At 53.0% G+C, this 27,425-nt stretch overlaps 1 protein-coding gene across 1 annotated transcript in view; it reads left to right on the top strand.

The window, feature by feature from the left end:
* The first annotated feature begins 769 nt into the window (after positions 1 to 769).
* Positions 770 to 27,425, top strand: part of LMOD1 (leiomodin 1) — a 45,302-nt gene continuing 18,646 nt past the window's right edge. Inside the window, exon 1 of the mRNA XM_004699800.2 lies at positions 770 to 1,118. Within this exon, the coding sequence (XP_004699857.1) occupies positions 858 to 1,118 (261 nt within the window). The 5' untranslated portion in view covers positions 770 to 857. The remainder of the gene's footprint in view (positions 1,119 to 27,425) is intronic.

Here is a 27,425-nt window from a genome sequence, read left to right as displayed (position 1 = left end):
CCACGGTATCAGAAAGCCTCATCTCTTTCCTGAGGGGCGGCCAGTGGTTTTGAACTGCTGACTGTGATTAGCAGCCCAACTCGTAACCACGACCCGACCAAGGCTGAGGGTTTATTAATTCTCCCTCTCTCCCCACTCTCCCTCTCCCTCCTTCTCTTTCAAGAAATGGTCAAAGTCATCTGGGGTCCCTGACACTCAGCCCAAGAGGCACCAGCCCCTCCCCTTGAGCTGAGGGCTCTTTCCTGAGGCTGTAAACACCCGTGAACCCGGAGCACATCACCAAAAAAAGAAGCCAATGACCCTCGCAATGCCCACAGCAACCTCCGTGGGGAGAGGGAGATGGGGAGTCAGCACTTGAATACGTGGGTGCTGTGCCCCCCCCACCCCGCACTCCCGGGCTGGCCTGGTCCTCCCTGAGCCCAGGCTGCCTGCCCCCTGGGTCTCGGATCCACTTCGGCCAGCCTTTCTACATTTTTGTATCTTTTTCTCATTGCGTGGCCCCTTGTCTTTAAAAGGCTAAACGCTCCGTACTAAATTTGGTCACGCAGCGCTCCAAGATTCCCTGGAATGTCCTCAAGTTTCAAGCAGCTCTGACAGCCAGGCCGGCCCGCCCCCAGCGCGGGCATTGGCCTCTCCTCCCGGGGCCCCGGCGGCGGCAGGGCTCATTGGCCAGGGGGTGGACCAGCAGCAGGACTGCCCTGGGCTGCAGGAGGCAGCAGCCTCCGGACACTTCAGCACCTGTGGCACGCAGCGGGCCAGGGCGCTGCAGTCCTCCACCCAGCTCCGCTCGCCCCTCTCCCGGCAGCCGGCCACTCTCTCAGAGCCCTCCTGCAAAAGGCCCTGTCCACTCTGCCAAGATGTCCAAGGTTGCCAAGTACCGCCGCCAGGTGAGCGAGGACCCCGATATCGACAGTCTGCTGTCCACCTTGTCCCCGGAGGAGGTGGAGGAGCTGGAGAAAGAGCTGGACCTGGCAGACCCGGACAGGAGCGTTCCCGTGGGGCTGCGCCAGAGAAACCAGATGGACAAGCCGCCCACGGGCGTGTACAACCGAGAAGCCATGCTCAACTTCTGTGGGAAGGAGACCAAGAAGCTCCTGCAGAGGGAGATGTCTGTGGATGTGAGTGAGAGCAGGGCCGGGGGAGGTTGTGACTCAGTGGCCGGGGGTGGGGGGATGGCTTCTTTGCAGAGATAAAAATCTCTTGTTGGCAAGGGCCTGGATTCTTCAAAACCCATGGTCTCCTGATTTGGGTCTTAGAAGCAGAATGCTGGGGACTCTGGAGAAACGCAAAACATTGCACAGTATCAGACTGGGACCAGAGGAGGGGCCCTTGACGTCGCCTAGTCATGTTCATTGCATCCTGGGTGTGCAGCACCTTTTATTCACCCCCCTCCCTCTCCCCTCTTCCACCTACCCCCCGCCCCCCACCCCCGCCCCTGACAGCCAGCCCATCCTCTTCCAAGGCGGGGCTGAGCATCGAACAAAGCTGGCCCGCTCCTCCCAGCCACTCACTGGGGATGACACAGCTAACCCTCCTGGGAGAGACCCTCCTTCGTTTAGCGCTGGGGCCCTGTGGGTATCTCACTGTGTGGACCCTTTGGGGGGCTCAGTGGGTTGCCCAGAGCCGGAGGGCTTCACTGTTCCTCCTGGGGGGAATGGAAACTGCCCTCTCTAGAATGGCCTCTGGAGGGAGCACTCCTCTTCTGGTCTCACTGGCTGCCCTCAAGAGCATCCTGACCCTTTGGGACAGAGTAGAACTGCTCCCGTGGGTTTCTGCTCCAGTCAATCTTTACCGGAGCAGAAAGCCTCATCTTTCTCCCACGGAACAGCTGGTGGTTTCGAACTGCTGATCTTGAGGTTACCAGTTCAACGCTAAACCCGCAAAACTCCCAGGGCCCCTTCCTCTCTTTGGTACTAAGGGCTTTTCCTTCGGCCGCAACTCTACTTTGCTGGGAAGTGAAGGTGTTTCCCAGCTGTGGCTTGCCACCAGGAATGGGGACTGTGGGCAAGAAGTGACTGGGAGCTCCTGTCCACCTCTAGAGGTGGCTTTCTGTTTTCCTGGGGGGCGGGGTGGCATGGAGGAATTCTCGGTTGGCATGTGAGTCTTCTTTGGATGGGCTAGACTCACCTCTCAGGGGAGGAGCCCTTTGCTGGTGGCAAAGAGTGCTTAGGGGTCAGACGCTGCTCAGGCTTTGCAGGGGTCCTCTGCTAAGCAGACACCCGACTGACCACAAAAACCTCATGTGGGCCGGAAGAGAACTGTGCTCCCTGGAGTTCTTGGCAGCTGATTTCTCAGAAATCTCAGATTTCTCAGATCACCAGGGCTTTCCTCTGAGGCACCTGTGAGTGGGGTTGGACCTCCAGCCTTCCGCTTCGCCACCAAGTAGGCTAACTGTTGGCACCACCCAGGGACTCCCGCAGGCTTCCACTCAGCATTGCGGCCTGCATCTGTACCTACCGGTGCTTGGTGCTCGCCCAGAAAACCTGAGTCCCAAGCCTTGTCCTTCATTTTCCTTTACTTTCTCACTCCTGGGGAAAATGAGTGGGCGGAGTACACCAGAAAACGCAAAGGCCCAGGGTTGGGAGAGACCACCAACAGCTCAGAGGTTCTGGTGACAGTTCACGCTCCCACAGGGAAAGGGGACGGTGGTCACCTGATGCTGCAGGGACATGTCTGGCTGGGTTACAGAGCGCCTGCATGGAGTGTGGGAGAGAAGACCTCCCCTCTCTAGAAAGAAGTGGGGGTGGGGTGGGGTGTTGGGTTGGGGGGCCAGGAGTAAGGGAACCTGGAGGCTCAGGGACTTACTCTCCTTTGGGCGAGTCCTGCTGCCTTGCTCCTGTGTGGGCCTGGTACCTCCAGAGAAGGACCAGGCAGCACACAGAAAGCGTGGAATGCCACCACAGGGCACTGGCCTCTCTGCAATTCCCCCCCTGGGGCCCCATGCTTTCCCTCTGAAGTGCCTACTCCTGTCCCCTCACTTCTGGTCCCCAGGCTTTGTGGCCAGGCCTGCTGGGTGCCCGGGGGCTTTTGGTGCTCAGAAAGAGACCCTTCTGAGGCTGATGTCACACTTGCCACAAAACGAGATGCTCAAGCCACAGGGAGTGAGAGGCACCCTAGTGCCCCTAGGGATTTCATTCTCAGGAGCCTTTTGCTTAACCAAGTGAGGGGACCAGGCAGGCCTCTCTCTCCTCCCCTGTGTGCCACCCCCACCCTGCCAGGTCCACACTGGTTTCTGCAGAGCCTAAGTCAGCCACAGCATGTGGTGTGTGTGTGTGTGTGCGTGTGTGCGTGCAGAAGTGTGCATCGTGGCTACAAGAAAATGCCTTTATCACCACTTCCCGCTGATGAGACTAGGCTGTTTAGACTGACTCAACCTTTACCCCACAGTCCAAGGGCACAGGTTGACAAAATGGTCAGAGTTCAAAGTGCATACAAAGCTGTGAAACGGTGGCACCTCTGTAAGCCTGGGCGAATGGGAATTGAAGCAAAGAAATGCCTGGTGTCACACGACAGGCAATGCAGCGAGACGCAGTGAAGAATCTGAGCTTAAGAATCAGAAAACCCTCGTCTGGGGGCCCGCACGTCTTGTTGTCCGTGTGCCTGGGTCTGTCTCCCCATCTCGCAGAAGGAGGATAACATCCCCTAGGATTGTGTGGGCACACTAAAAGAAGTCACGAGGTAACGTCCTTAGCACAGGGCTTGCGTGTGATCAGCGCTCCGTGAATGGCAGCGTTGATCAGGAAATCCTTGAGTCAAGGCACCCAGAGGCGGGGAAGTGAATGAGAGCAAACCTTTACTCCCACCCAGCTTCTCCCTCACTTACTCACTGGGAGGGGTGTCAGCTCGTCTGTGCAGTTAGTGGCCAGAGAAGCAAGCTGAACTTGGATGCTTAGGGTAGGAATTTTGGACCCCACAGAAACAGAACAGGCTGTGAGAGCAGCAGTAGGCGGCGGGAGGGGGGGTGGGCAGGAGGGGCTCTCTTCCCTTTCCCCAAAATCCCCCTCTCAGCGCCTGGCTGAGTGCTGTCAGTGACGGGGTCTTCTTCTACAAGGGAGGAACTGGAGATGAATCAAAGCAGACAGCCAAGAGCCTGTTCTCTCTCCCTGGGGGAAGGGCAGCCAGAACTTTCTGTATGCCAAGCCCACCCGCTTCGCCCTTTATTGAAGCCCCACAATTCCCTGGAGACAGGCATTTGCATCCCCATTATACAGACTTGGTGATGGAGGCTCAGACAGGCTGGATAACTGCTCTGGGTCGCACAGCTACCAGGTGGCTTGTCTGATTTCCAGAGCCCCATGTCCTCCTCTTTGCAGCACTAGAGGACAAAAAGGCCAGTGGTGTCCGCTCCTGCCCTCCAGAGTGTAAAATCTTCTCGAAGTTGCAAAACACATCCAGGGGAGCCACCCAAGGGGTGTCACCAAGGTGCACCCACATATTCTGGCGCTGTCACGGGAGCAGCTGCTTTAATCCCATCCCCATGGCCATCAGTTGGGCTGACTCCTAGCGACCCACGGGCGGTGGAGTAGAAGCGAACTCCTCGGATGAAAGGCTGGTTTTTGTTTTCTCGGAAGTAGATTGCCAGGCCTTTCTCCTGAGGTGCTTCCGGGGGGCCTCCGACAGTCACACTTTCTGTTAGAGCCAATCATGCTAACTGCTGGCACCACCCAGGGACTCTGGGTCTAACCCAGTTGGGCTCCTGACGCCGCGTGGGCACTCCCTGCCCCCAACCTCCCCTGAGTAGGACCATATCTATTAAAACCTAGTGTGGATTCAGGAAAGTCAATCCTGCCGCAACCTTGGGTAGCGTTCAAAACCAGCCAGACTCACTGCCATAAGCTGATGCCACTCAGAGCGACCCTTTGGGAGAGGGCAGAACTGCCCCTGTGAGTTTCCCAGGCTCTTTACGGGAGCAGAAATCCCCACTGCTGACCCCGTAGTTAGCACCCCAACGCACAACCACCAGTTCCTTATCGGATGACATTAGGGAATTATTATCATTTCTTTTAGGTGTGATCATGGTTATTTCAGATTTTTTTTTTTAAAGAACGTCATTGTAGACATAGAGACTGGAATATTTATGAAGTGGGAAGAATGATAGGATGTGGGGGATTCGCTTTAAGATATTTGGGGTGAGGGGAGTGGGTGGAGTATAGACAAAACAAGACTGACCACACGCTGGAAGTTGTTGAAACTTGTGGGTCGATGCCGGGACTCGGGACTCGTTACACCAGTTCTCTCGTCATTTGCGTCCACGTGTGAAACATCCCATACTAAACAGCCTTTACAAAATAAAAGCCAAGGAGGTAGACCCAGTTTGGGTCTCAAGCCCTAGCCCTCCTGGGAGAGGGAAGCCCAAGATTTACACTGGGGTGACCATGCAAGATGGGTTTCGATGGCGGCAGGGGCCGCCGGCTGCTTCTCCTCCAGCAGGGTGGACGGTGCCAGGGTGCGGGGAGTGCCTGCTGGCATGGCCTCTGAGCCCTTTCACCCTCACACCTCTTGTGGTTCACTCCTGTCTGGCCTTCGGGACTCTGGGCCACTTCCTCTGGGAAGTCTTAAGGTTCCGTCTCTGTCTGAGCACTCCACCCACGCTGGGTACCAACCCCATGGCTACGACCCTGCTGTAACCACCTGTCTTCTTTCTCACCCATGGGATTCTGGAGGGTAAATGGGTCGTGGATCCCCAACCTATGTTTGTTGCATGAACATCAGCAGCAGGAGAGTCAGAGTGAGGCAGGAGGCGGGCAGGCCTCCCCCTCTCTCAGCGCTGCTCCTCCAGCCCAGCTGGAAGACAGAGCCCCTGGCAAGTGTATAGCCAACCATTCAATGAAACCCTTGTCTCTGGGTCAGGTTTCAGGAACCGGATCCCAACGGGTCAACTCCTGCGTTCTCTCTTTCCTTCCCAGGTGGGAAAGAGAATCTCCAGTCTACCTCCCCCATCTTGTTCCTTCGCATGACCATGGGCTGGGAATTAGCACCTGCACCCAGCCAGGGGCAGGGGCAGCTGAGGGGCGGGGGAAGGGGTTGGGGGTGGCAGTTTTAGGTTCTCCCTTGAGGTAAACTTGAGATGCACACCGGGTGCACTGATCAGCTAGTAGCTGGGGATGGACCCTTTCGGCTTCCCAGCCTCGCCGCTCAGCAGCCCTGTCCCCTTGTTACCTCCAGAGGGAGGGGGGCTCTGGGAAGGCAAGGCCTGGTGCCTGCCGGGATTGCCCTGGACAGCAGGCCATCGCTTAAAGGAGACTAAACCCAACTGGTACTCACCCGAAATAGCCCAGAGGAGGGGGTGGGGGCCTGTTGACCCAGGGAGGCAGAAGCAGGCACCCACAGAGGGGAAGATGTGTTTAAAATCTCACCCTGGACTTTAAAAGCTGACTCCACCCAGAGTTGAAAAGACCAGTTGGCAGTTTCTCACACAAGGTGGTAGAATTCACGGTTTCACGTTAGCAATTGCTCTCACTTATATTCTAGATGTTTTCTTCAGCAGTACTGAATACTTAGTTTGAAAAGGAGCATTGGCACCTGCCCCCCAGCCCCCACCCCCGCCCCCGGCCCCTCAGCACTGCCTGGCTGCAGTCAGCCTCTGCGCTCTCTCCTGCCAGGCTGGAGGGATAAGAGGGTAGCTGGCGGGGGCATGGAGAGCCAGGCAGAACGGATGGATGAAATGCCTTCTGGAAGTGAAAGGGCCACCGGCAAGGAGGGGTGCGTCTAATCAGGGTGGGGTGCACATCCCACGGACCCTGGGGGAGGTTGCTACCAGCTCCGCAGGCAGGGGCTTCAGGAGCTTCAGGAAGAGGCACATCTGGGCAGATGCCGGTGTGAGGCACAAAGCCCTGGTTGAACCTGCCTGCTCCTCTTAGCTCCTCTCTCCGCCATCTGGCATACTCATGGCAGAGCCCAGAGCATGGTGCATGAAGGGCACTGAGAGGAACACAGAAGGCAGAGGCCAGAGGTGCTGTCTGTGTGACACAGATCTACATGTACCACACACACACACACACACACACACACAGCGGCAGAGCACACAGTGAGTGGCAGGTAGAGGCAGAAGTTGATAGTCACATGGCTGCCAAGTGGGATAAATGGAAATATCCCGAGTCAGAACTCGCAGACCTTCCCAGAGCAGGCCCGCTGGTGTTTCTAAGACCGCTCTTGGCACAACCTGCCCCCCCCACACACCAAAAAACCCCACCGTGGTCTGGAATCAGAATATCAGTTCCCCTGCTGGGCCTGTTGGTGTCAGGGTGAGGTGAGGAAGAGAAAGAAGTGTGTGTGTGCAGTCAGATAGCTCCAGGTTCAATTCTGCTCAGTCTTTCACCAAGCCTGTGGACTTGGGCCAGGCATGACCTCTACTGAGTTCCTTTGGGTGCCAAAGGCACTGCCCACACTATCTCACTAACCTCCCTCCTGGAGGCTCAATGACTGTACCTGTCAAGTAGCTGTGATAAAAATCAGCCTGGAAGGCTTAGTGTGGGGATTAAAGGGGATGCGGTCTTGAAAGCAGTAGGCAGACGTTAGAGACTTCCGTCTCCTCTGACTTTATGCGGGTATGTATGCCAAACCACCTTCGTCTCGCCTGAGAGGCGATGCATATATGTTTATATGATATATGCACATATATTTGTGTATATCATCATCGAGGCCAGCAGTGGGAGTGAAGGAGTGGCAGAAAGGAAGAGGGAAAAGGCGTGGAGATAACTTAAGGAAGAACCCCAGGCTACTTCGGTTCCTTACTGCATGGTTTCAGTTGCCCCAGGTCTGTGAGCCTCAAAATTATTTTCTGCCCCAGGCTCAAAGGTCTGAACTGTTTCTGGGTAGCAAGCAGGGCAGAGTAAAGATGGATCGGTTGCCATCAAGCCTATAGAGACTCTTAGCAACTCCTCATGACTCCACAGAACTGAGGGGAACTGTCCCGCGGGGCTTCAAGGCTGTGGAAGTAGGCTTCGGCTGACACTTCGGCTGTTGGGTTTGAACTGCCCACCTTTTGGTTAGCAGCGGAGCACTGTAACCATTGTGCAACGGGGGCGGGGGGGTGTCCTTAAGTGGGGACTGGGGGAGGTTTCCTGACTGGTGGATGCCCCCTATCTGCAGCCTTCCCAGCAGGCACTCAGAAAAACTAAGGTTGAAAAAAACCCAAAAAACTAAGGCTGCCTGGGGAGATTTGGGCTTCAGCTTTCTCTGGGTCCACTGCAGAAAAGACAGCTGGGATGTCATTAAAAGGCCTCCTGCTCCCACGCGCCCCACCCCTTTCCTCAGGGAGCACCCAGGGAGGTTCAGGTTTCCACTTCGTCGCTGGCCTTTGATGCTGATGGAGCTGCTGGGCAGAGCCTGCAGGACTTCATCCTGGAGACCTGGCGCTGAAAGGCCGCAGATCCTGGGGAGCAGCATGCGTCACGCCCAGTGCTTGGAAGACTCTCTCCAGAGGCCAGCCAGACCTAGGTTCAAACCCTGCTGGGCCAGTTGCTAGCAGCGTAGCCCCCCCAAAGGTGACGTTACCTCTCTGAGCCTTAGTTTTCTCTCCCGTGACAAGCTTCTTCCTCTGTAAAGCAATGGCAGCACCCATGCCTCCGTGTAGATTGTCCTGAGGTTGGAGCACCCAATGGGGGGGTGGGGGGCGGGGGCGGGGGGTAAAGGCCTGCCGACTTTCTTTTCCTCTCCTTCCTTTCCCTCTGTCCCCTCCACTTAGTTCTGGTCTTCTGGTTCTTTCTATAGGCAGGATTGCTGAATCGTATTCTGTGTTATTTGCAGACGACGGGGCGGGGGCTCTCTACTAAATCATTCATTCGCCAAGTATTTGGTGAGGGTGTTGATAGCGGCCCCAGCCTCACAACCACGTCAGGCACATTCGATCGGATTACTGCCTGGTCCTGTGCAGCTCTGGGCTCGGAGTTTGCAAATCCAGAGAGTTTGCATTGGCTGAGTGTCAGAAGCAGATCGCCAGGCCTTTCTCCCTAGACCATCTTAGTCTGGACGTTCTGCTAAAACATCACAGCGACACTCAAGCCTCCACCGACAGACAGAGGCGGGAGTCCTATTGCACAGGGTGCTCTCTAGGCGCCCGGGTAGGGTGACACACCAGGCTGCGGCCCGGTGAGCAAATATTCTAGTGGGGAAGATGGACGAGGCAGCCACATGCATGTATAGCTCATGTGTGGCATGGATACCTACAACATTCAGTACACACATGGAAGGAGAATGCTGGTTAAGGAGAGAGTCTCTGGGCGTATTTGGTGGATGGTTTGTGTCAGACAGGGAGATCAGAGAAGATGCTGCCCAAGAGGGGGCATCTGGGCAGAAACAGGGGTGCAGGGGAGGAGCCAGCCATGGGAGAGCTCCCCATGCAGCGCGAGCAGCAAACACAAATGCCCTGAGGTGGATTGGTCTAGTGTATCCGAAGGGTACCCAGGCTGGTGTAACTAGACTCTGGTGAGCGAGGGAGAGAGCCGCGGGGGGAGGCGGGGTAGGAGGTGGGGGCAGATGAGGCTCCAGAAGTTAGCAGGGTTCAGATAATGCTGGGCCTGATAGGGCCACACAGGGAGTTTGGATTTTATTCCAAGTATGGTGAGAAGTCACTGGGGGAGAGCTGCCATCTGATTTGTGTTGATTAAAAGGATCACTCTAGCAGCTCGGGGATAATTAGACTGACCAGGGACAAGAGCAGGGAAGGAAGCCAGCTAGAAGGGTGTCGTCCCTCAGACAAGGTGGAGGGTGGATTCATGAGAGGTGGTGAGATGCAGGAGATGCTTCAGAAGTGCCTCTGCCCAGACCGCCTGCGGTACTGCGTGCGGGAGAGAGAGGCGTCGAGGTGACCAGCCGGCTGGGCCATTGGGTGAACTTGATGCCATGTGCTGGGCTGGGAGGAGCCCCGGGGACTTGGTGGTTATGCATTGGGCTGCAACCCGCCGGGTCAGCAGTGGGACAAAGTTGCTGTATCGGAAACCCACCACATGGCAAATATTCTGATTTGAGCCAGCTCAACGTGTGGTGCTTATCAGAGAGATAGCTAGGAGGAAAATTTGGGACAGCAATGGACGTGGAAGCCTGGCGCTCACGGGAAACGGGGTGCTGAGGATGAGACTGGGGAGTCACCAGTCTAGAGCCCTGAAGAGAGGACCTAGGGAGAGAGTGTGGGTGCAGAGACGGGCCAAGGGGTGAGCTCGCCACTGTTCCAACATGTAGGCATTGGAAGAGACCCCCAGACTGAGAGCGGGGAACAAAGCAAGCACACGGGGCCTTCAAGGAGGCTTCTCGTTATGTGTCCCTTCTCGTTATGAGGTTCAATACCAGAAGAGACAAACACAGCCACTGGCAAGATGGAATGATTTCACTGCAGCGTAGGGTGGCCTGCATCCACCAACAGACAGGCAAGCAAAGAAAACGTGCCTGTGGAGTACTGTCGGGGGATCCCAGGGATGGAGTTCTGATGGTGCTACCAGGACCTGGGTGAACCTGGAAAACGTCATGCTAAGCGCTGAGTACGGTATAATGGCACTGACACCAACTCCAAGGTAAACACATGTAGAGAGACGGACGATGCGAGAAGTTACCACAGACTGAGAGATTGAGACGTCACTGCTCAACGAAGACAGAGTTTCTATGGGGGCGGGGGTGATGGAAGTTTTGCACGTAAGACAGTGGCTAGGCAGCCCAACCTTGTGACTGTAAATAATGTTACCGAAGCGTTTGGTTCTAAGAGGAAAATGTGAGGTGGTGGCAGATTTTTAAAAAATCATTTTATCGGGGGCTCATATAGCTCTTATCACAATCCATGCATACGTCCATTGTATCAAGCACATTTGTACATTTGTTGCCATCATCATTCTCAAAACATTTTCTTCTTACGTGAGCCCTTGGCATCAGCTCATGTCTCCCCTCCCCCACCCTCCTTCCTTTATGAACCCTTGATTATTTATCTTTTTTTTTTTCATGTCTTACACGAGTCGATGTCTCCCTTCACCCACTTTTCTCTTGTCCATCCCCCTGGGAGGGGGTTATATGTAGATCATTGGGATAGGTTCCCTCTTTCTCCCCCCACCTACCCTTACCCTCCTGGTATCGCTACTCTCATTATTGGTCCTGAGGGGGTTTAGATAAATACAACACAGATCGTTTCATTCCCTGTTTCCAGCTCTGATCTGTATCAGTGTACATGCTCTAGTCTAACCAGATTTGTAAGGTAGAATGGGATCATGATAGTGGGCAGGAAGGAAGCATCAAAGAACTAGAGGAAAGGTGTATGTTTCTTTGGTGCTACTCTGCACCCTGACTGGCTCACGGCAGATCTTTGTTAAGACTGTGAGAACCCAGGGATCTTGCTAGCACGTCTCTAGGCTGATGAGCATAATTCAGTGGAGAGAGAAACTTTCCTTTCTGTTGATGTTGGTCTGGGTTCATGACTTTGAGACTTGGGCAATACAGGGGCTTCTCGCCTGTGATCTTTCCGGGAGCTGAACACCAGGCCTGCTTCTCCCATGGTGTTGCTGGGTACGTTCAAACAGCCAGCCTTTGATACCCACCAAGCGCAAAACCTGTGTGCCCCACAGGGGCCGTGTGGACAGGGGAACATTGGTGGTGGAGTTCAGGGGAAGGCGAGGGAGAAGACTCACACTGGAGTGGAGAAGTCGGCCTTCACCGTGGGCTAAGGGACTCTGACATGGGAGTGGAGGCAGAGATTGGCAAGGGTGCAGCGAGTTGATAGATTTGTGAGGATAAGTTGAGGTTGGTCTCATGTGTGGGCAGAGCAAAGTATTCTCCGGGGAGACAGCCCCAGTGGTCAAATATAGACTGGACTGAGGGCCAGCAACTGAGGAGGCCGTGACAATAGAGCGAGGGTAAGCCTCGGGTCCCAGGAAGCACGCCGGGTGCTCGTTGGGTGAGGTAGAGAAAACATGAAAGCACCTAGGGATAGGGAACCAGGCAGGCAAGCAGGAGTGGCTTGGAGATCCCGTTGATTTTCTCCTCCGGAACATCGATCTCCCTCTCCAAGGCCCCCCACGCCCAAGGAGAAGGCTGGTGTGGCAGGGCAGGCCCTGGGTGTGCAAGAGGGCCACAGCCGGCTAGGCTCAGACAGGCATTTACGCTTCGCCAGCTTGGCTTTCTTTCACTTCCATTCTTTCATGTTTTGTGTAGAAGCGGTCACACTTGGCAACAGTGGATTTCCCTCCTCTAATACACATTTTTATCGAAATATAAAACACACACTGAAAAGCACGTGGAGTCCCACGAATTATCAGAGTGAACAGGTAACCCCACAGGTAACCCCGGCCTGACTCCTAACACCATATGGTAGCCCTGCCTACTCTGGAACTTCCTGCATCCAGCATCACTCTGCATGTGTTCTTGTGTGTCCGGCTTCGTTCACTCCACTTTACTTTTGTGCCCTCTAGCCTAGCGTTGGTGGTGACACCTTTTTCGTGGCTATATAATATTCTGTGGTATGAACATACTGCAATTTATTTGTCCGTATCAATGTCCACAAACCCTGTGGGTTGTTTGCAAGTTGGGGCTAGCGCAAACAGTGCTGCTCTGAGTAATTTTGTACATTTTTTGGGTGTGCGTCTGACTTCATTTCTGGGGAGTACATACCTTGGAGTGGAATGGTGGGTGGTAAAGCTTGGGTAGGCACATAGCTGCCATGGAGTCAGCTGCTACTCACGGTGACCTTAGGTGCAACCCAACAAAACACCCTCGTTCTGTGTCATTCTCCTAATCACTGGCACATCCGAGTCCGTGGTTGTGCCATCCCATGTCACTGAGGGCTCCCTTGCCCTTACTGGTCCTCTAGGTCACCAAACAGGAGGTTCTCTTCTGGTGGTTGGTTCCTCCTGATGATGGGCCCAAAGCAAGCAAGCTGGCCAAGGTGCTCTTGTGACTCATGAGGTTTCCCTTGGCTGGTCTTTGTAAGTAGACCACCAGGCCCGTCTTCCTAGCCTGTTTTAGTTTGGAAGATTGCTGAAGCCTGTCCACCCTGGGTGCCGCCACTGCTATGGAATATGGCAGCCTGTAGCATAGCTCCCAGTATCATGCTGACTCATGTTGAGCTTTGTCTCCGTCTTCTAGCGATGACCGAATGTGAAGAGGCTCTAAAGATCAGATGCAAATGTTTGAAGGTCTCCTATAGTAGTTGGCCAACAGTAAACACATCTTTAATGCCATGATCGCCATCATCAGATCCAATGACACCCATCTTTGAGAGCAACCTACTTGCTGTCATATTCTTGGTCCTGCGGCTGCCACCCTGACCCACCCTGTTAAGATTTAGACGCTTAACTACAAGCTCAGGTCACACTCGATACTCCAGGGTCCTCTAACGTTCCCAAAGATGTCGGCTTTAAGGGCGTGTCCCACCTCACGGTCTCATCTCACGCTCCTCCTTGTTGTTGTGAGGTGCCGTCGGGTCAGTTCCAACCATAGCGACCCCGTGCACAACAGAATGACACACTGGCCACCCTCACAATTGTTCCTGGGTGTGACCCCATTGTTGCAGCCTCCCTCTTTTTCACTGCCTTCTACTTTACCAAGAGGAGCCTTGGTAGTGTAGTGGTTATGTATTGGACTGCAATCTGCATGGTCGGCAGTTCTAAACCATCAGCAGCTTTGTGGAAGAAAGACTGGGCTTTCTACTCCAGTAAACAGTCACAGTCTTGGAAACCCACAGGGGGCCGCTATGAGTCAGCATTGGCTCGAAAGCCGTGAGTTGAACTACTTTATCAAGCATGATGTCCTTCTCCAGGGACTGGTCTCTCCTGACAACATGCCCAAAGTACGTTAGATGAAGTCTTGCCATCCTTGCCTCTTAGGAGCCCTGTGGGCTTCTTTCTTCCAAGACAGAGTGGTCGGTCCTTTTAGCGGTCAGTGGCACTTTCAATATTCTTCCCAGCCCAATTCCAATGTGTCCATTCTTCTTCTGTCTTCCTCATTCAGTATCCAACTGCCTTTGCAAGCTTTTCAACCAGGAGTGCTACGGTTTCAGGCGGTAGCCTTCCTCATTCCCTCTGACTCTCACTCTTGGCTGGCCTCATTCCCAGGAAGGACAGCACTCTGCGTCCCCTGCACTCAGTTTGCAGCCCTTTCAGAGTTTGCTTGTTTTCTATTGGGCTTAGACCTCACTTTCATCCGTCTCAACATCATCCTCAATTCTCATGATTAGGCCCCCCACCTTCCACCTCCTCCAGCTTAGATAAGACTAGCTATTTGGGGCTTATGTGGAGAGCAAATGTTTTGAGAATGATGAGGGCAATGAATGTACAAATGTGCTTTACACAATTCATGTATGTAAGGATGTGATAAGAGTTGTATGTACCCCAAATGAAATGATTTTTTTAAAAAAAGACTAGCTATTTGACATTGATAGTCCCACTGATAAGCTGCTAATCATTGTTTAGCACACATAAATAACACAGCCATCTCTATATATACCTTTATAGATTAAGGCCCCATAACCTCAGACAAGCTCTCCTTTGAGAGAGGATTCCAAAAGTTCACCTCTCTCCATCAGACTCTTGGCCAACCATCTCTCTCCTCACCCTCAGCAGATGCCCCGGCCTCCAGTTTCAATGAGAAACTTGAGCCGCCAGGTGAGGATCCCTTCACGCGCCTTCCTGCCACTTGCAAATGTATGTTGTTGTGAAGTGCTTAGACGTGAGGATGGCAAGACTCTGTCTCACGTTTTCCGGATACGTGAATCAGGGGAGGTCTGTCTCGGGAGAAAGGCATCCTGCTCGGTGAAGCAGAGGCTCAGTGAGAAAGAGGGAGACCCTCCGAAGATGCACGGTGTTAGTGGCTGCCACGATGGGCTTCGACAGAACAACTGGTGTGAGGGCGCCGACGTCCAAGCATCTCCCTACGTGAGCGTTCCTGCCCCTGTATCTCAGGGGAAAGGCAGTCTTCCTCCCGTCCTCGTTTAGTAACTTTACCCACTTGTTAGATGATCTTTTCTCCTGTCCTCTCGGGGGCCTTTGCTCCTTTCCCACCTAAGTCTCCCACAGTCCTTTCCATTGGCTCTTCATCGGCAATCCCCATGCTCTCTCCATACGCAGCCATAGCCAACCATATCGACGCTCGCTGACGACGCTGCAAGTCTCTGTTCTTGGCCTGCCACGGACATCAGCCTTGGGGACGTCTCCAAGGACCGCCCTGTGGCTTCATCCAGTGGACACTTTGGGGTCCTTATCCTGCAGGTTTACTTTGTGGGTTGGTCGCTCCCTCGTGCTTAAAACACTCACTTCCCTTGGTACCAAGAGACCACCGTTGTCTGCTTTCCCTAGCTGCTCCTCTCTTGTCCGTGCCCCCTTCCTCTCACTCCTAGCCGTTGCTGATCCCCAGGGTGCTGCCTTTCCTACACAGTCCTCCTGGGTCCCCTCATCCAACCCCACCGCTGCCACCGACCGGCTCTATCTCTGGCCTAGATCTCTATGTTGAGTTCTAGATCATTCAATTGCCTCTTGGACACCTCAAGTGTCTCAAATTCAACTAGTTGAAAAATAAATTAACCATCGTCACCCCATCCCACCTCTGATTCTCTTCCTCCTGCATTCCACACTCGGGTCAACAGAAATACCATGTAACTAGCGCCCAAGTCAGAACCCTCTCCTGGTGTTTCCGAGTGCCACTGGGGACAGAATGCTCTGGATTATAACTCTGAGACCTCTACTGGTGCTGCCCTCTCCCTTCCACTCCCCCAGCCCCCACATCACTTAGCAACTCGAAGGCCGAAGGCCGTGACCTGGGTGCTCTCCCCACCTCTCCTCTCACCCCATGGCAACCACAGTTGCCAACATCTTAATAGCAAACAAAATCATGACCTTCACACTCTCTCATGCAAAACGCTTCCATTGCTCAGCGCAGCTCCATTGTCAAATTCACACCCCTTCTTGTTGTTAGCTGCCATCAAGTGGCTCTGACCCGCAGCGAGCCTGTGCACCACAGAAGGAAACAGTGCCCAGTCCTGCACCGTCCTCACCATTGCTCCCGTGCCTGGTCCATGGGTGCAGCCTCTGTGCCAATCATCCTGTGGAGGGCCTTCCTCTTCGTCACTGCCCCTCCACTTTACCAAACACAATGTCCTTCTCTGGGACTGGTCTCTCCTGACAGCATGTCCAAAGTGCGTAAGACAAAGTCCCATGCTTGCCTCTAAGAAGCGCTCTGGTCTTACTTCCTCCAATACAGGTTGGTTTGTCCTTTTAGCAGTTCATGGTACTTTCGATATTCTTCTCCAGCACCACAATTCATATGGATCAATTCTTCTTTGGTCTTCTTTATTCAATGTCCAACTTTTACATGCATGTGAAGCAACTGAAAATACTATGGTTTGGGTCAAGTACACCTTAATCCTCAAAGTAACACCCTTGCTCTTCCATACTCTAGTGAGGTCTTCTTCAGCAGGTTTACCTAATGCTATACGTCTTTTGATCTCTTGACTGCTGCTTCCATGAGCATTGATTGTGGATCCAAGTAAGACAAATTCTTGACAACTTAAACCTTTTATCCATGGATCAAGATGTTACCTAGTGGTTCAGTTGTGAGGATTTGGGTCTTCCTTACAGTGAACAGTAATTCACATTGAAGGCTACAATCCTTGATCTTCAGCAGCATGTGCTTCAAGTCCCCCCCACTTTCAGCAAGCAAGGTGGTGTCATCTGCATACCACAGGTTGCCAATCAGCCTTCCTCCCATCCGGATCCCACCCTGTTTCTTCTTTATATAACCCAGCTTCCCCTTAGCATGGCCTAAAAATGAACCCAGGTGGGGTAGCGGTTAGACATTGGACTGCTAACCATAAAGCCAGCAGTTTGAAACCACCAGCAGAGAAAGACGAGACTTTCTACTCCTGTCAAGTATTATAGTCTCGGCCACTCACAGGGGCAGTTCTACCCTGTCCTATTGGGTTGCTACGAGCTGACATCGACTCGATGCAGTGAGTGAGCATGGCTTAGAAGGCCTTTGGCTCTTCAATACCTGCCCATCTCTTTAACTACTAGTACCCTTCTCCTTGATTGTGCGTCTTTTGCCACAGTTATGCTTGGCCCTTGGTTCTCTGTAGGAGCCGTGGTTTTTCTCAATTCCTCTGAGCCTTTGGACACACTGTCCTCTTTAACTAGGATGCGCACTCCATTCTGCGCCCAGCTAACTCCTATTCTTCTTTCAAGGCTCAGCTCAGGCAATACCTTCTCTAGCAGCCTTCTCAGCCCCTCCAGTTTGAGTCTGGGCCTCTCCTTCTGTGTTCACAGTGCGGCAGCCCCAGTGACGGTTGCATCAGGTACCACATACACTTCCCCATTGTTTCAGTAGGATCTGTTTCTGTGCTTCGTACAAATTTCTTGAGGGCAAGAATGCGCTCTTATTCCCCCCCACCCCCACCCCTCTGACCCTACAGTGCACAATGCCTGGCCCAGTACATGGCTGTTGAATGAATGACGGATGAGCCATTTGCAAACCCCATTCCTGTTCCGCTTGATGGGATCTGGAGGAGTTAGTAATTCTCCTAGAGTCTTCTGAGGCTCAAAATAGGATTTGAGCATCCAAGTTCTCCAATGAGAGGAGATTTGGCAGGGATCTCTTCCTCCCCCAGTTTCTGTCAGCATGTTAAAGCAATTAAATCCGTCCAACAATTGACACGCTGGGCTCTGCATTGTTGGGATGAGTCGATGCCAGGTTTCCCCTTCGGTTTGTTCTGGACAGAGTGAGCCTCACAGACTCATTTTTAGCTCGTTCCATTTCTCCCCCCTCTCTTGTTCTTCGCCAGCTCTCTGGGGAGCTGCGATTCCAGGATGACATTGTGAGCCTGATCATGATCCCTGGGCCGTAACTATGCCCTAAAGAAAACAAAACACTCCAGGTTCCCTGCCATCATGGATGCCGACTGCTGGTGACTCCAGAGGACAGAGTAGAACTACCCCCCACCCCCGGGTTTCTGAGACGGTAGCTCTTTATGGTAGTAGAAAGCCTCAGTCTATCTCTCTCGGACCAGTTGGTGCTTTTAAACTCCTGACCTGCGGTTAGCAGGCCAACTCATAACCACTATCCCACCGGGGCTCCTTATGCCCTGAAAAAGAGATTCGCTATTTGCCGGCTGGGGTCTTCAGCACCCATCATCTAGTGTCTTCCATTGGGAAAATAGCCTAAAACGTGCAGAGAAGCTCGGCAGGTCTGCCTCCAGAGCTGGGAAAACAGACTATGCGACGGCACCTCGTGAGAACATGCGACTCGGGAGATCTCCCCTTGGATGCCCAGAGAGCAGGAGAGGGGCTGCCCTGGCTGTCACTCTGCAGAGCTCAGTGCTTTGGGAGGGCCAGAGCCTGAACGAGTGGCTGTGATGGCCCAGAATAGCGGTTCTCAACCTGCGGGTCAAGACCCCTTTGGGGAGCGAACGACCCTTTCACAGGGGTCGCCTGATTCATAATGGTAGCAAAATGACAGTGATGGAGTAGCAACGAAAATAATTTTAGGTTGGCGGGGTGGGGTGGGGGTGGGGGGCACCACCACATGAGGAACTGTATGAAAGGGTCGCGGCGTTCGGAAGGTTGAGAACCCCTGGCCTAGAGGGCTCTGGCTACCCCGGTCTGTGGTCATGCAGATGCAGAAAGCACGGTTAGGAGGCGGGAGCAGAGCTGGGACCGCGTCCTTGTGGATCAGCAGTCCGCTTGTCTCCACGGGGATTCTGCAAGAGAACCCATTCAGCTCAATGGAAATTAATTGAGCGACGACTTCCTCAATTCCTGAAGCTCCTATGGCAGCAGAAAGATGATATATTCCCGAAGATGACAAATAGCTTTCCTAATTCTAGATGCATCGGAGAGAATGTAACTGGTTATGTGCAATTGATGCCTCAGGGCATTAATAACTTAATTTTTCTCCTGGAATCCCAGTCGAGAAGGAGTAATATTTTGACTTATTTTCCCCAAGATGGATCATCTCACTTATACCAATGGCAGCTTCATCTTTGAGAACCTGCTTATTGCTTGCCCCCTGCTGCACCGAAAAACATCATCCAATTTCTCAATCATCAGGAAAGGTCAGCTAATGACCCCGGATTGCTAAACACTTCAGTGCTCCCATGGACCAGGAGTGTTCTGGTTGGGGAGGCTTCTTATTTCACTTCTGATCCCTTAATCCTTGCCTTCAAGGCAGGGGTGGGGTTGGCATACAGAGCAGAGAAGTGCTATTTCTAGGCACGCTGTCGCCGTGGGTGGGTGTTGTCACGTTCACTCCGACTCCCAGTGACCCTGTTTGCCACAGAACAAAGCGCCTCCCAGGCCGGTGCCTTCCTCCCACTCGTGCTGCAGGTGACCCAGTGCTGTCGCTGCTGTGTCAGTCTGTCTTTTTCACTGACCCCTACTCTACGAACCACGAGGCAGAGCAGTCAGTGACGGGTCGCTCCTGGTAGCACGGCCCACGTACGTGAGACAAAGTCGCCACATCTTTGCTTCTAAGGAGTGCTCCGGTGTCCTTCTTCTGAGACAGACTTGCCCATTCTCCTGGCCGTCCACGGGATGTTCACTGTTCTTCACTAACGCTACCATTCAAAGACATCCATTCTTCTAAATGTATTTTCTTTAAAAAAAAAAAACTTACATTTAGACTGTCATAAGGCTCATTATAGATAATGTGCAAAACATAGGGGGCAAAGGACAAAATAACCAGTTCTTTGTCTTATTAGCAAAAGATAGTCATGGTCAAATTTGGAGTGTGTGCCTCTGAAAGCGGTTTATTTATTTTGGTATTTTTAAATCATTTTACTGGGGGTTCTTACAGCTCTTTTTTTTTTTAATCATTTTATTGGGGGCTCACACAATTCTTATCACAGTCCATCTATCCATCCGTTATGTTAAGTACATTTGTAGATATGTTGCCATCATCATTTTCAAAACATTTTTTTTCTACTTGAGCCCTTGGTATCATAAAAGCAGAGTTTGTTAAGTGCACAGTTGGGATCACTTTATGCATACACATATGGATTCCCTGCCATATTTGCATGTTAATTATATCAATCATTTTCTCATGCCACTAAAAAGTCTTCCTAAACATCATCTTTCTGTCACGGTTATTATAGCCCTTCCTATGGCTATGTTGAACCATGTGTCTGTATTTGGGTATTCACATGGTTCCCAATAGACATAATTCCCGAGGCCCAAACGGCTCCCCAGAGCCTCAGCACAGGCTCCTTCCCTTGGCCCCTGGCACCCATCCTCAGAGCCGGAGCCAGGCAAGCCCGATGATAAATAGAACCGTCAACACACTGTTCCCCAGCTGAGACTTAAGGCCAGATGGTGACACAAAACTCCAAAAGGAGAGAAAACGACCTCCCTGGACATTGGAAAGGAAGGGGCTGGGGGTCAGCTCATGCAGCAGCTAGTTCTTAACCCAGAGACGCACGAGGACTCACATGTTATTTTTTAGAGGATCAAGTTCCTGATGTTGGAAGACCTACCAAGAAGGGCAGAACCCCCACCTCTATCTCGCGGTGAGCCTCCAGGGCCCGTCGGTTCCTGGGTGTTACCATGCAGCAGGCAGATGCATGTGCCTGCTTCTCCTTTGTCTCCAGTACAACACCGGTGAGCACTGCTAGTACTTGCCAAGAGACTCAAAACTCCAGCCCCGGAAACTTTTAGGTCTAAGAAAGAAATCAAGCAGGAACTAGACCATCTTCCTGCTTCCAGAAGGCCCTGCCTCAGGGATGTTCTACTGCACCTTAGCCAGGCTCACATAATACCAGGTCATGAGGCAAAGTGATAGATAGATGCTATAGATATAGATATATAATTTTCCCCTCCTCCAAGAACAATCAAGAAAGAAGATCTTACACTCAGCGGCTGTCTGAGGACATGCCGCCATATGACGGGGCTTCAAAGAGTTCACGGGGAAAATGGAGTAAGAGATCATGGCATTCCTCCACCAATGTTTCGAAGCCTTCTCGAATGTCCTCCGCTCTTCAAGGAAACATCATAATAGAATCCAACCCCTCCCTGAGGTCCCTCGGGGGAACAAATGGTTTCGGGTTCAACTGCACGCCCAGAGATCCAGGGGTGCTACAGAAGCAAAGGCCTGGCGAGCTGCTCCTGTTCAGGGTTCATTTGAGAAAATCCTGCCGAGCAACTCTGCTCTGAAATGCTCAGGGCCTTCACACGTCAGCATCAACTTGACAGCCGCCAGCGCTGCCTCGGTCTGTGTTGACCTTGAGAGCATAACATGGACCCGCCGTCAGCCTTGTAAGGTAGCTAGCACAGACATGTTTTCACCTACTTCCCAGGTGAAAAGAGAGGCCTGAGGGGTTCCCATGGGAGAATTCTGACCTTGCAGGTGGGAGACCCAGCTTCCATGCACCTCGTGCCCAGCCACCACCTGTCTGCGGGTGGAGGTTTGCCTTCTGCTAATGACGCTGAACAGGTTTCCGCAGAGCTTCCAGAGGCCGATGGACCAGGAAGAAAGGCCTGGTGGTCCACTTGCAACAATCGGCCCATGAAAACCCTATGGCGCACAAGGGCCTGACCGCCAGCTGATCATGGTGATGGGCAGGGCCGGGCAGCACTGGGCACGCACAAGGTCCCCATACGTCAAGGGGTAAGTCCATAGCAACAGCAGATTAAGAAATGGAAGCTTACAGAGGTCACCCAGATGGCGGCAGAGGGAGGCCCTGAACCTTCTGCTGACTTCAAGTGGCAACAAACTGTGCATAACTTCTCACCGCCACCCAGTGGACTCCAGCTCAAAGCCACCTTGTGGGACGGGGTAGAACTGCCCTGTGGGCTTCTGAGACGGCCACTCTTCACTCGGCCACTCTTCACTTGAGCAGAAAGTCCCATTTTTCTCCCTCAGAGCCCCTGGTGGTGTCAAACTGGGGACAGGTAACCCACTGTGCTACTAGGACTCCTTTGGGCCATATAGCAATGTTTTGAGGACCTGCCAGACTGGTTTCCAAACCAGAAGTCTTCCCACTTCACCACCGCCCACAGGTTGAAGTCCGCATTCCTTAGCATAATGTTTAAATCTTGTTATGATCTGGCCCCAGGGAACAGCTCCGGCGTCATTTCCTCTGCACCCCTCTAGTTCCAAAGACGTTCTCAATAATCCTTAAAGGTGCCAGGCTTTAATGAAGTACGCGCTCTTGCCAGCTTGTTTCCGTCTGCTAAGTAAGTTCTTCCCCATCTTCTCTTCCCAAATTTGGCCTCTTTGAGGCCACCTCTAAACTGTGCTGTCACCCCTTTCTCTCCCCCCGCCCCCCATGCCCATCCCTTGTGCATTGTGTGTTCATTGTCTGCACAGTGCAGAGCCCACTTGGCATCTCCGGCTTCTTGGTTCAATCTTGTTGGCAGCCTCTCCTTCCCTCCATCTTGACTTCCCGTCTCCCACCTCGCTGATTGCCTTGAGCTCAAAGACTCAGCTGTCCTTTGCCTCTGATTCCTCAGTGTCTGCAGGAGCAGGGATCCTGCGGCTTCTCTCTGCTAGCTGGGAATTCCTGCTCTGCTGCCGGGAGCATGGAGCACTGGGCTTCGTAGGGTCTCGGTGCGGGAAGGGAGCTACACTTGCACATCGTGATGACTCTCCTGGAAGGACAAGCTTTCTGGGACAGAATGCAAGTGTCTGATGGCTCAAGGTGTATCATTTTACTGGGATCAAATCCCCAGTGGTGGGTGGAGGTAGCACTGAAGCAAGCAAATGCAGTCTTCTCCCCCCAGTCCCGGCCCCTGCAGAGACTTGAGGGGGACAGTGGACTAGCCCTGCCAGGGAAGTTCAGTGGTCAGCGTGTCTTGGTGAGATCTGTAAATTGGTGCCATTTGGTTCTGATTGTGGGTCCTTGGAAGTTTCTAGTAACGGGTCAGAGGGCTCTGTCTAGCACTCTGTTCGATCCAATGGGCAGGAAGATCTAGAAGGCACATGTATCATCAGATTTGCAGATTGTGCAAAACTGGGAGGGACCATGAACTATTTAATAGCAAAGCCCCAAACACCCAAACTCTTAGCTGTAGACTGAGTCAATTCTGACTCATGGCAACCCTATATAGGTTCCGAGAATGTAAATCTGTACAGGAGCAGATGGCCCCATCTTGTCCCAGAAAGTGGCTGGTGGGTTTGAATCGCCGATCTTGCAGTAACAGCTCAACGCCTACCTGACAGCCCCACCAGGGCTCCCGAGAACAGAGCCAGGATGGAGAAATTCTGATGGGGCTCCAAGGATGGGCGCTGTCTGCCAGATGAACTTGTCTAGGCTGGAGAGGAGCGGCCCCAGGGAGAGGGTGCCACATATGTAAAGAGCACACTTGGAGAAAGGAGAGTGCAGGCTGTTTGGCACGGGTGAAGAGTAGCTGGGGAGAAGAACCAGAGGCAGAGGGCTTCCTCAAATGGGGTCCTGCTGACCTTAAAAGTGAGTAAATATGAATTGTATGCCAACAAACTGTTTAAAATGTTACAAAGAAGAAGCAACAGAGGTAAAAAGCTAAAAAAAATAGGTAACTAATGTCACAGAACAATTTGTAGAGAAGCTGTCATTATAACTAATCCACAGTGTAAACTTGCACCTAAAACACAATAAAATACTTTCTTAAAAGAAAGAAAACATTAATAAAAATAGATCAACGAGAGCAAGAGGAAGACTACCTTTCCCCTGTGAAGAACTGACACTGGATTTACGCACAATTCGCGGGCGGGACGTTTCTGAAGGGAGGGAACGCGTCCTTTCAGCAGGTGTTTGCTCCCGGCAAAGCACGCCTCCAGGAGGCGCTGGGCCGGGACTGTGCTCTTTACATGTGGCAGGAGTCACCGCCCAGTCGGGGGCAGACAGCAGTGCCCGCATGTGCAGTGCTCCAAGGGCCTGCCTGCTGCCCGGGCGCAGAGAGCAGCTCCTGGCCAGTGAGGGCCAGCTGAGAGGGCTCTTGGGCTGAGTCTTGAGGCATCATGAAGAGAAATGCCTATCACTGATTCCTACCGACGCCATTTTTAAGTGGTCAGTCTGTCCTCTAGGGATGTGTGTTGGAATATGTGTGCTTGTAGTGGCACACACCTGGGATTTGCTTCGGGATACCTGAGGAGGGGAGGACAGCCAAGAGACCACCCTCAGACCGGACTCGCTGGGGTCCTCCGAGCGTGTCCATGAGGAAGCCAGACTGGCCGAAAGGGATCATCGTGGACCAGGCTTGCTTCGCTGGTCTCTTCAGTTTTATGTCCTGTGGACGTGTTCCCACACAAAATGTTTAAAAGGAGGAGGAGGCCGAGGTGTATAGAAGCAGACTTAGCTTGACGGAGAAGGCGGGGGTGGGGTGGGGGGGACACGCACAGTGGAAGCCGCAGCAGACACCGGGGCACCCAGGCTAGCGAGAGCCCCCTCATCCTGACGGGGCGCAGTGTAGAGGGGGCTGCCCGGCCACTGCCCCAGAACAGTGGGCACCACTGACCGGCTTCCTGTGAGAAGGTGGCTCTGAGAGGTAGGATAGGAGGCGGGGAGACGATGGTGACCCCAACCACAGCATGCCCAACGGGGACGGTGAGAGTGAGACCTGGAAGAGGTCTAAGATGCGAGGGCATGGCTAGAAGGGTCAAGGCTGACATCTGAGTGTCTGAGAGCTAGGAGGGGCCTGAAAGGTGGGGACCCCTCTCCGCAGCTGACACCCTTTGTTCATGTTTCTGGATTAGGACTGGGCCTGGAAATGTAATCCGAAAGACTTGGTATGAAAGGTGAATGTGGGCCTCTTTTTCAGGAATTATTAAGACTTTCAGGTTCAAGTAGAAAGAAAATGTTTTGGAAATGTTGATGGCAACATACATACGCGTGTGCTTAATACAACTGAATGATGGATTGTCATAAGATTTGTAAGAGCCCCCCAATAAAATGATAAGAGAGAGAGAGACTTTCAAGATGGTGACAGTAGTGCATTACACCACATACAGGGACCTCCTGAGCCTTGGCAGTGGTGGTGACTGCACCCTGTGGAGTTGGCCCCATGAGGCCAAAGTACCCTTTTCTGCTGAGAACAGTGTGAGAGCCAAGGCCCTGCTCACCGTCCCAGGCAGCGTGAGGACACCATGTTCCAGGACTTAAGTAGGACCCAGCTCTGGGACAAATAGCTCACAGGCAAGCAGTTCCTTATATGTTTTCCCAACATCCTTGGGTTTTGGTGTGAGCTGGGTTGGAGGGAGGAAGCAGAGAGCAATAATCAGGCACTTCAGAGAGCAGAGTGCTTAATGTCACTTGTCTCTGCAAAGAGATTTCTTGGTTTCCCCGAAAATGAGATTTGCTATGAGCTTCTCAGTCTGAGTCATCAGACGAGTTGGCAAAAACATTGAGGTCTGCAGCGAGCCCTGGAACTGCCTCTTCCGTAGGGAAGACCACCAGGGAAGACCACCGGGAGAACCTTCCTCCCTGGAGAAGGCGCAGCCTGACCGCAGACAGGAACCAGAGCTCGGCTGGCTGAGAAGGTGTCAGCAGCGGAGGCTAGCCTGTAATACTGCACCCTTCCCACCGCCACCCCCACCCCAAGCCCCTCTGCCTTTGCCCTAGGACTTTAGCATAAAGAGGGAGGGGAGAGCCTGGCTGAGATGCCCTAACTTCCTCTCTGGGGCTCCTCCTGAGCTTCTACTAAGGGACCAAGAACCCCGGAACCATTTCTTCCCAGCAAATCCCCTTCCTTCCCCTCGACCGGTGGTTCTCAACCTTCCTAATGCAACCCCCCCTTTAATACAGGTCCTCATGCGGTGGTGACCCCCAACCATAAATTATTTTTGTTGCTACTTCATCACTATAATTTTGCTAGTTATGAATCGTCATGTAAATATCTGATATGCAGGATGCACTTTCATTGTTACAGATTAAACATCATTAAAGGATCGTGATTCGGCACAAAAACAATATGTAATTATAGAGTGTGAAATATTTATTTCTAATGACAAATAAATGAAATTTTGTCTTAAAGCATGGGGTAGCATGGGTAACAGTCTTCACGCTGGGTACTTGTATGTGGGCGTAGCTGCATGTGGGCGGACCCGCCTGGAGACGGATAGAGGAGCGCTGTCTCGGTTCCTAAGACCATTGGAAACGTGTGTATTCTGATGGTCTTAGGTAACCCCTGTGAAAGGGTCCTTCGACTCCCAAAGGGTTGCGACCCACAGGTTGAGAACCGCTGCCTAGTCAAAGACACTCGCGCTCAAAAATCTTTACCATGAAAAGAACCAGAACCTTGGACCCTCGCGGCGATTGATGCCGCCTTCAGCACTCGCCCAGGCGCCGTCGGGAGAGTTCTGTGTGTTTCCCACTGTCTTTCTTAGGAAGTGAGCCCCGCGGGCTAGTGAGTGTGGAGTTGGCAGTTCAAACCCGCTAGGGGAGGCGCGGGAGAAAGACGAGGCTTTCCATTGCCGCCAAGAATTACATTCTCCGGAACTCGCGGGGGCAATTCCACCCTGTCCTGCAGCACCCCGATGGGTGGGAGCCGACTAGGAGGCAGCGAGTTTGGGCTGGCTCACCTTTGCCCGAGGGCTCTCAGGTGAACATTCCCGTTTACACAGCGATGCCTCCGAAGAAAGGCCTGGCAAGGGACTTCCAGAAAATGCTGTGGGCGCGGTTCTACTCCGACCCGGGGTGTCGTTCAGCCCTCTCACTGAGCAGGGCGCAGCGGGCAGCGGCATGGCACGGAAGGTCCCCAGTGCCAGGTTTGCGCATCCCTGCCCTGGTCTGGGCTGTTCCCGGGGCTCGTTGTCCTGGGAGGTAAAAAGGAGCGGTCCGGCGGTTCTGTTTATTCCAGGGCTGGAGGCGGGGGTGCGGGAGGCTGACTTCGTGGGCCACCCCTCCCCAACAGCCCCCCCAACAGAGCCTGGGAGGTGAACCCTCCCCTGATGCAGGTCATGGGCCCAGCCAACACTGGGAGCTGAGCGGCATGTTGGGGAGTCGTTAAGGCCTCTTGTCCGTCCCCCCCATCACTCTATCACCTTGTCTCCCCCAACTTCCCCTGAGAGGTGTTCTTATTTATTTATTTTCATGATTTTATTTTGTTTTGTTTTAAATTTCCCGTTCTGGACATAGATGTAGCTCAAGCTCCCTCACATCATAGCCCACAACAAAATCCCCATGGATTAAAGATCCCGGTTAGCAACGCCTCTCCGCGCATAGGAGGCTGTGAGTTGATGTTCTTGGGGAACAGCTCAGATAAGGAGAATGAGGGTCGTGGACAGCTTGAAGGATGACGGTGGCACTCACAGCAATGGACGCACGGGGGTGCGTGGTGCTGTGTACTTGTCAGGGCGGCGGGGCCCGGGGAGAAAAAGAAAAGAAAAAATGCCTTTAGCTAAAGCACAGGCGATGACGGGCAAAGAATGGGGGAACGTTTCCAAGTCGTGGGAATGTCTGTACAAAGGTCCAGGGGCTGGGCTCTCTGGAGAGACTGTGGTGAGAGGGAGGGCAGCCCCAAGCTGTGTGTGTGTGTGTGTGTGTGTGTGTGTGTGTG

Source organism: Echinops telfairi, unplaced genomic scaffold (assembly GCF_000313985.2).
Source record: "Echinops telfairi isolate 266 unplaced genomic scaffold, ASM31398v2 ScPeMD7_7424;HRSCAF=8462, whole genome shotgun sequence".
NCBI lineage: Eukaryota > Metazoa > Chordata > Mammalia > Afrosoricida > Tenrecidae > Echinops > Echinops telfairi.
This window is presented reverse-complemented; position numbering and strand designations above follow the sequence as displayed.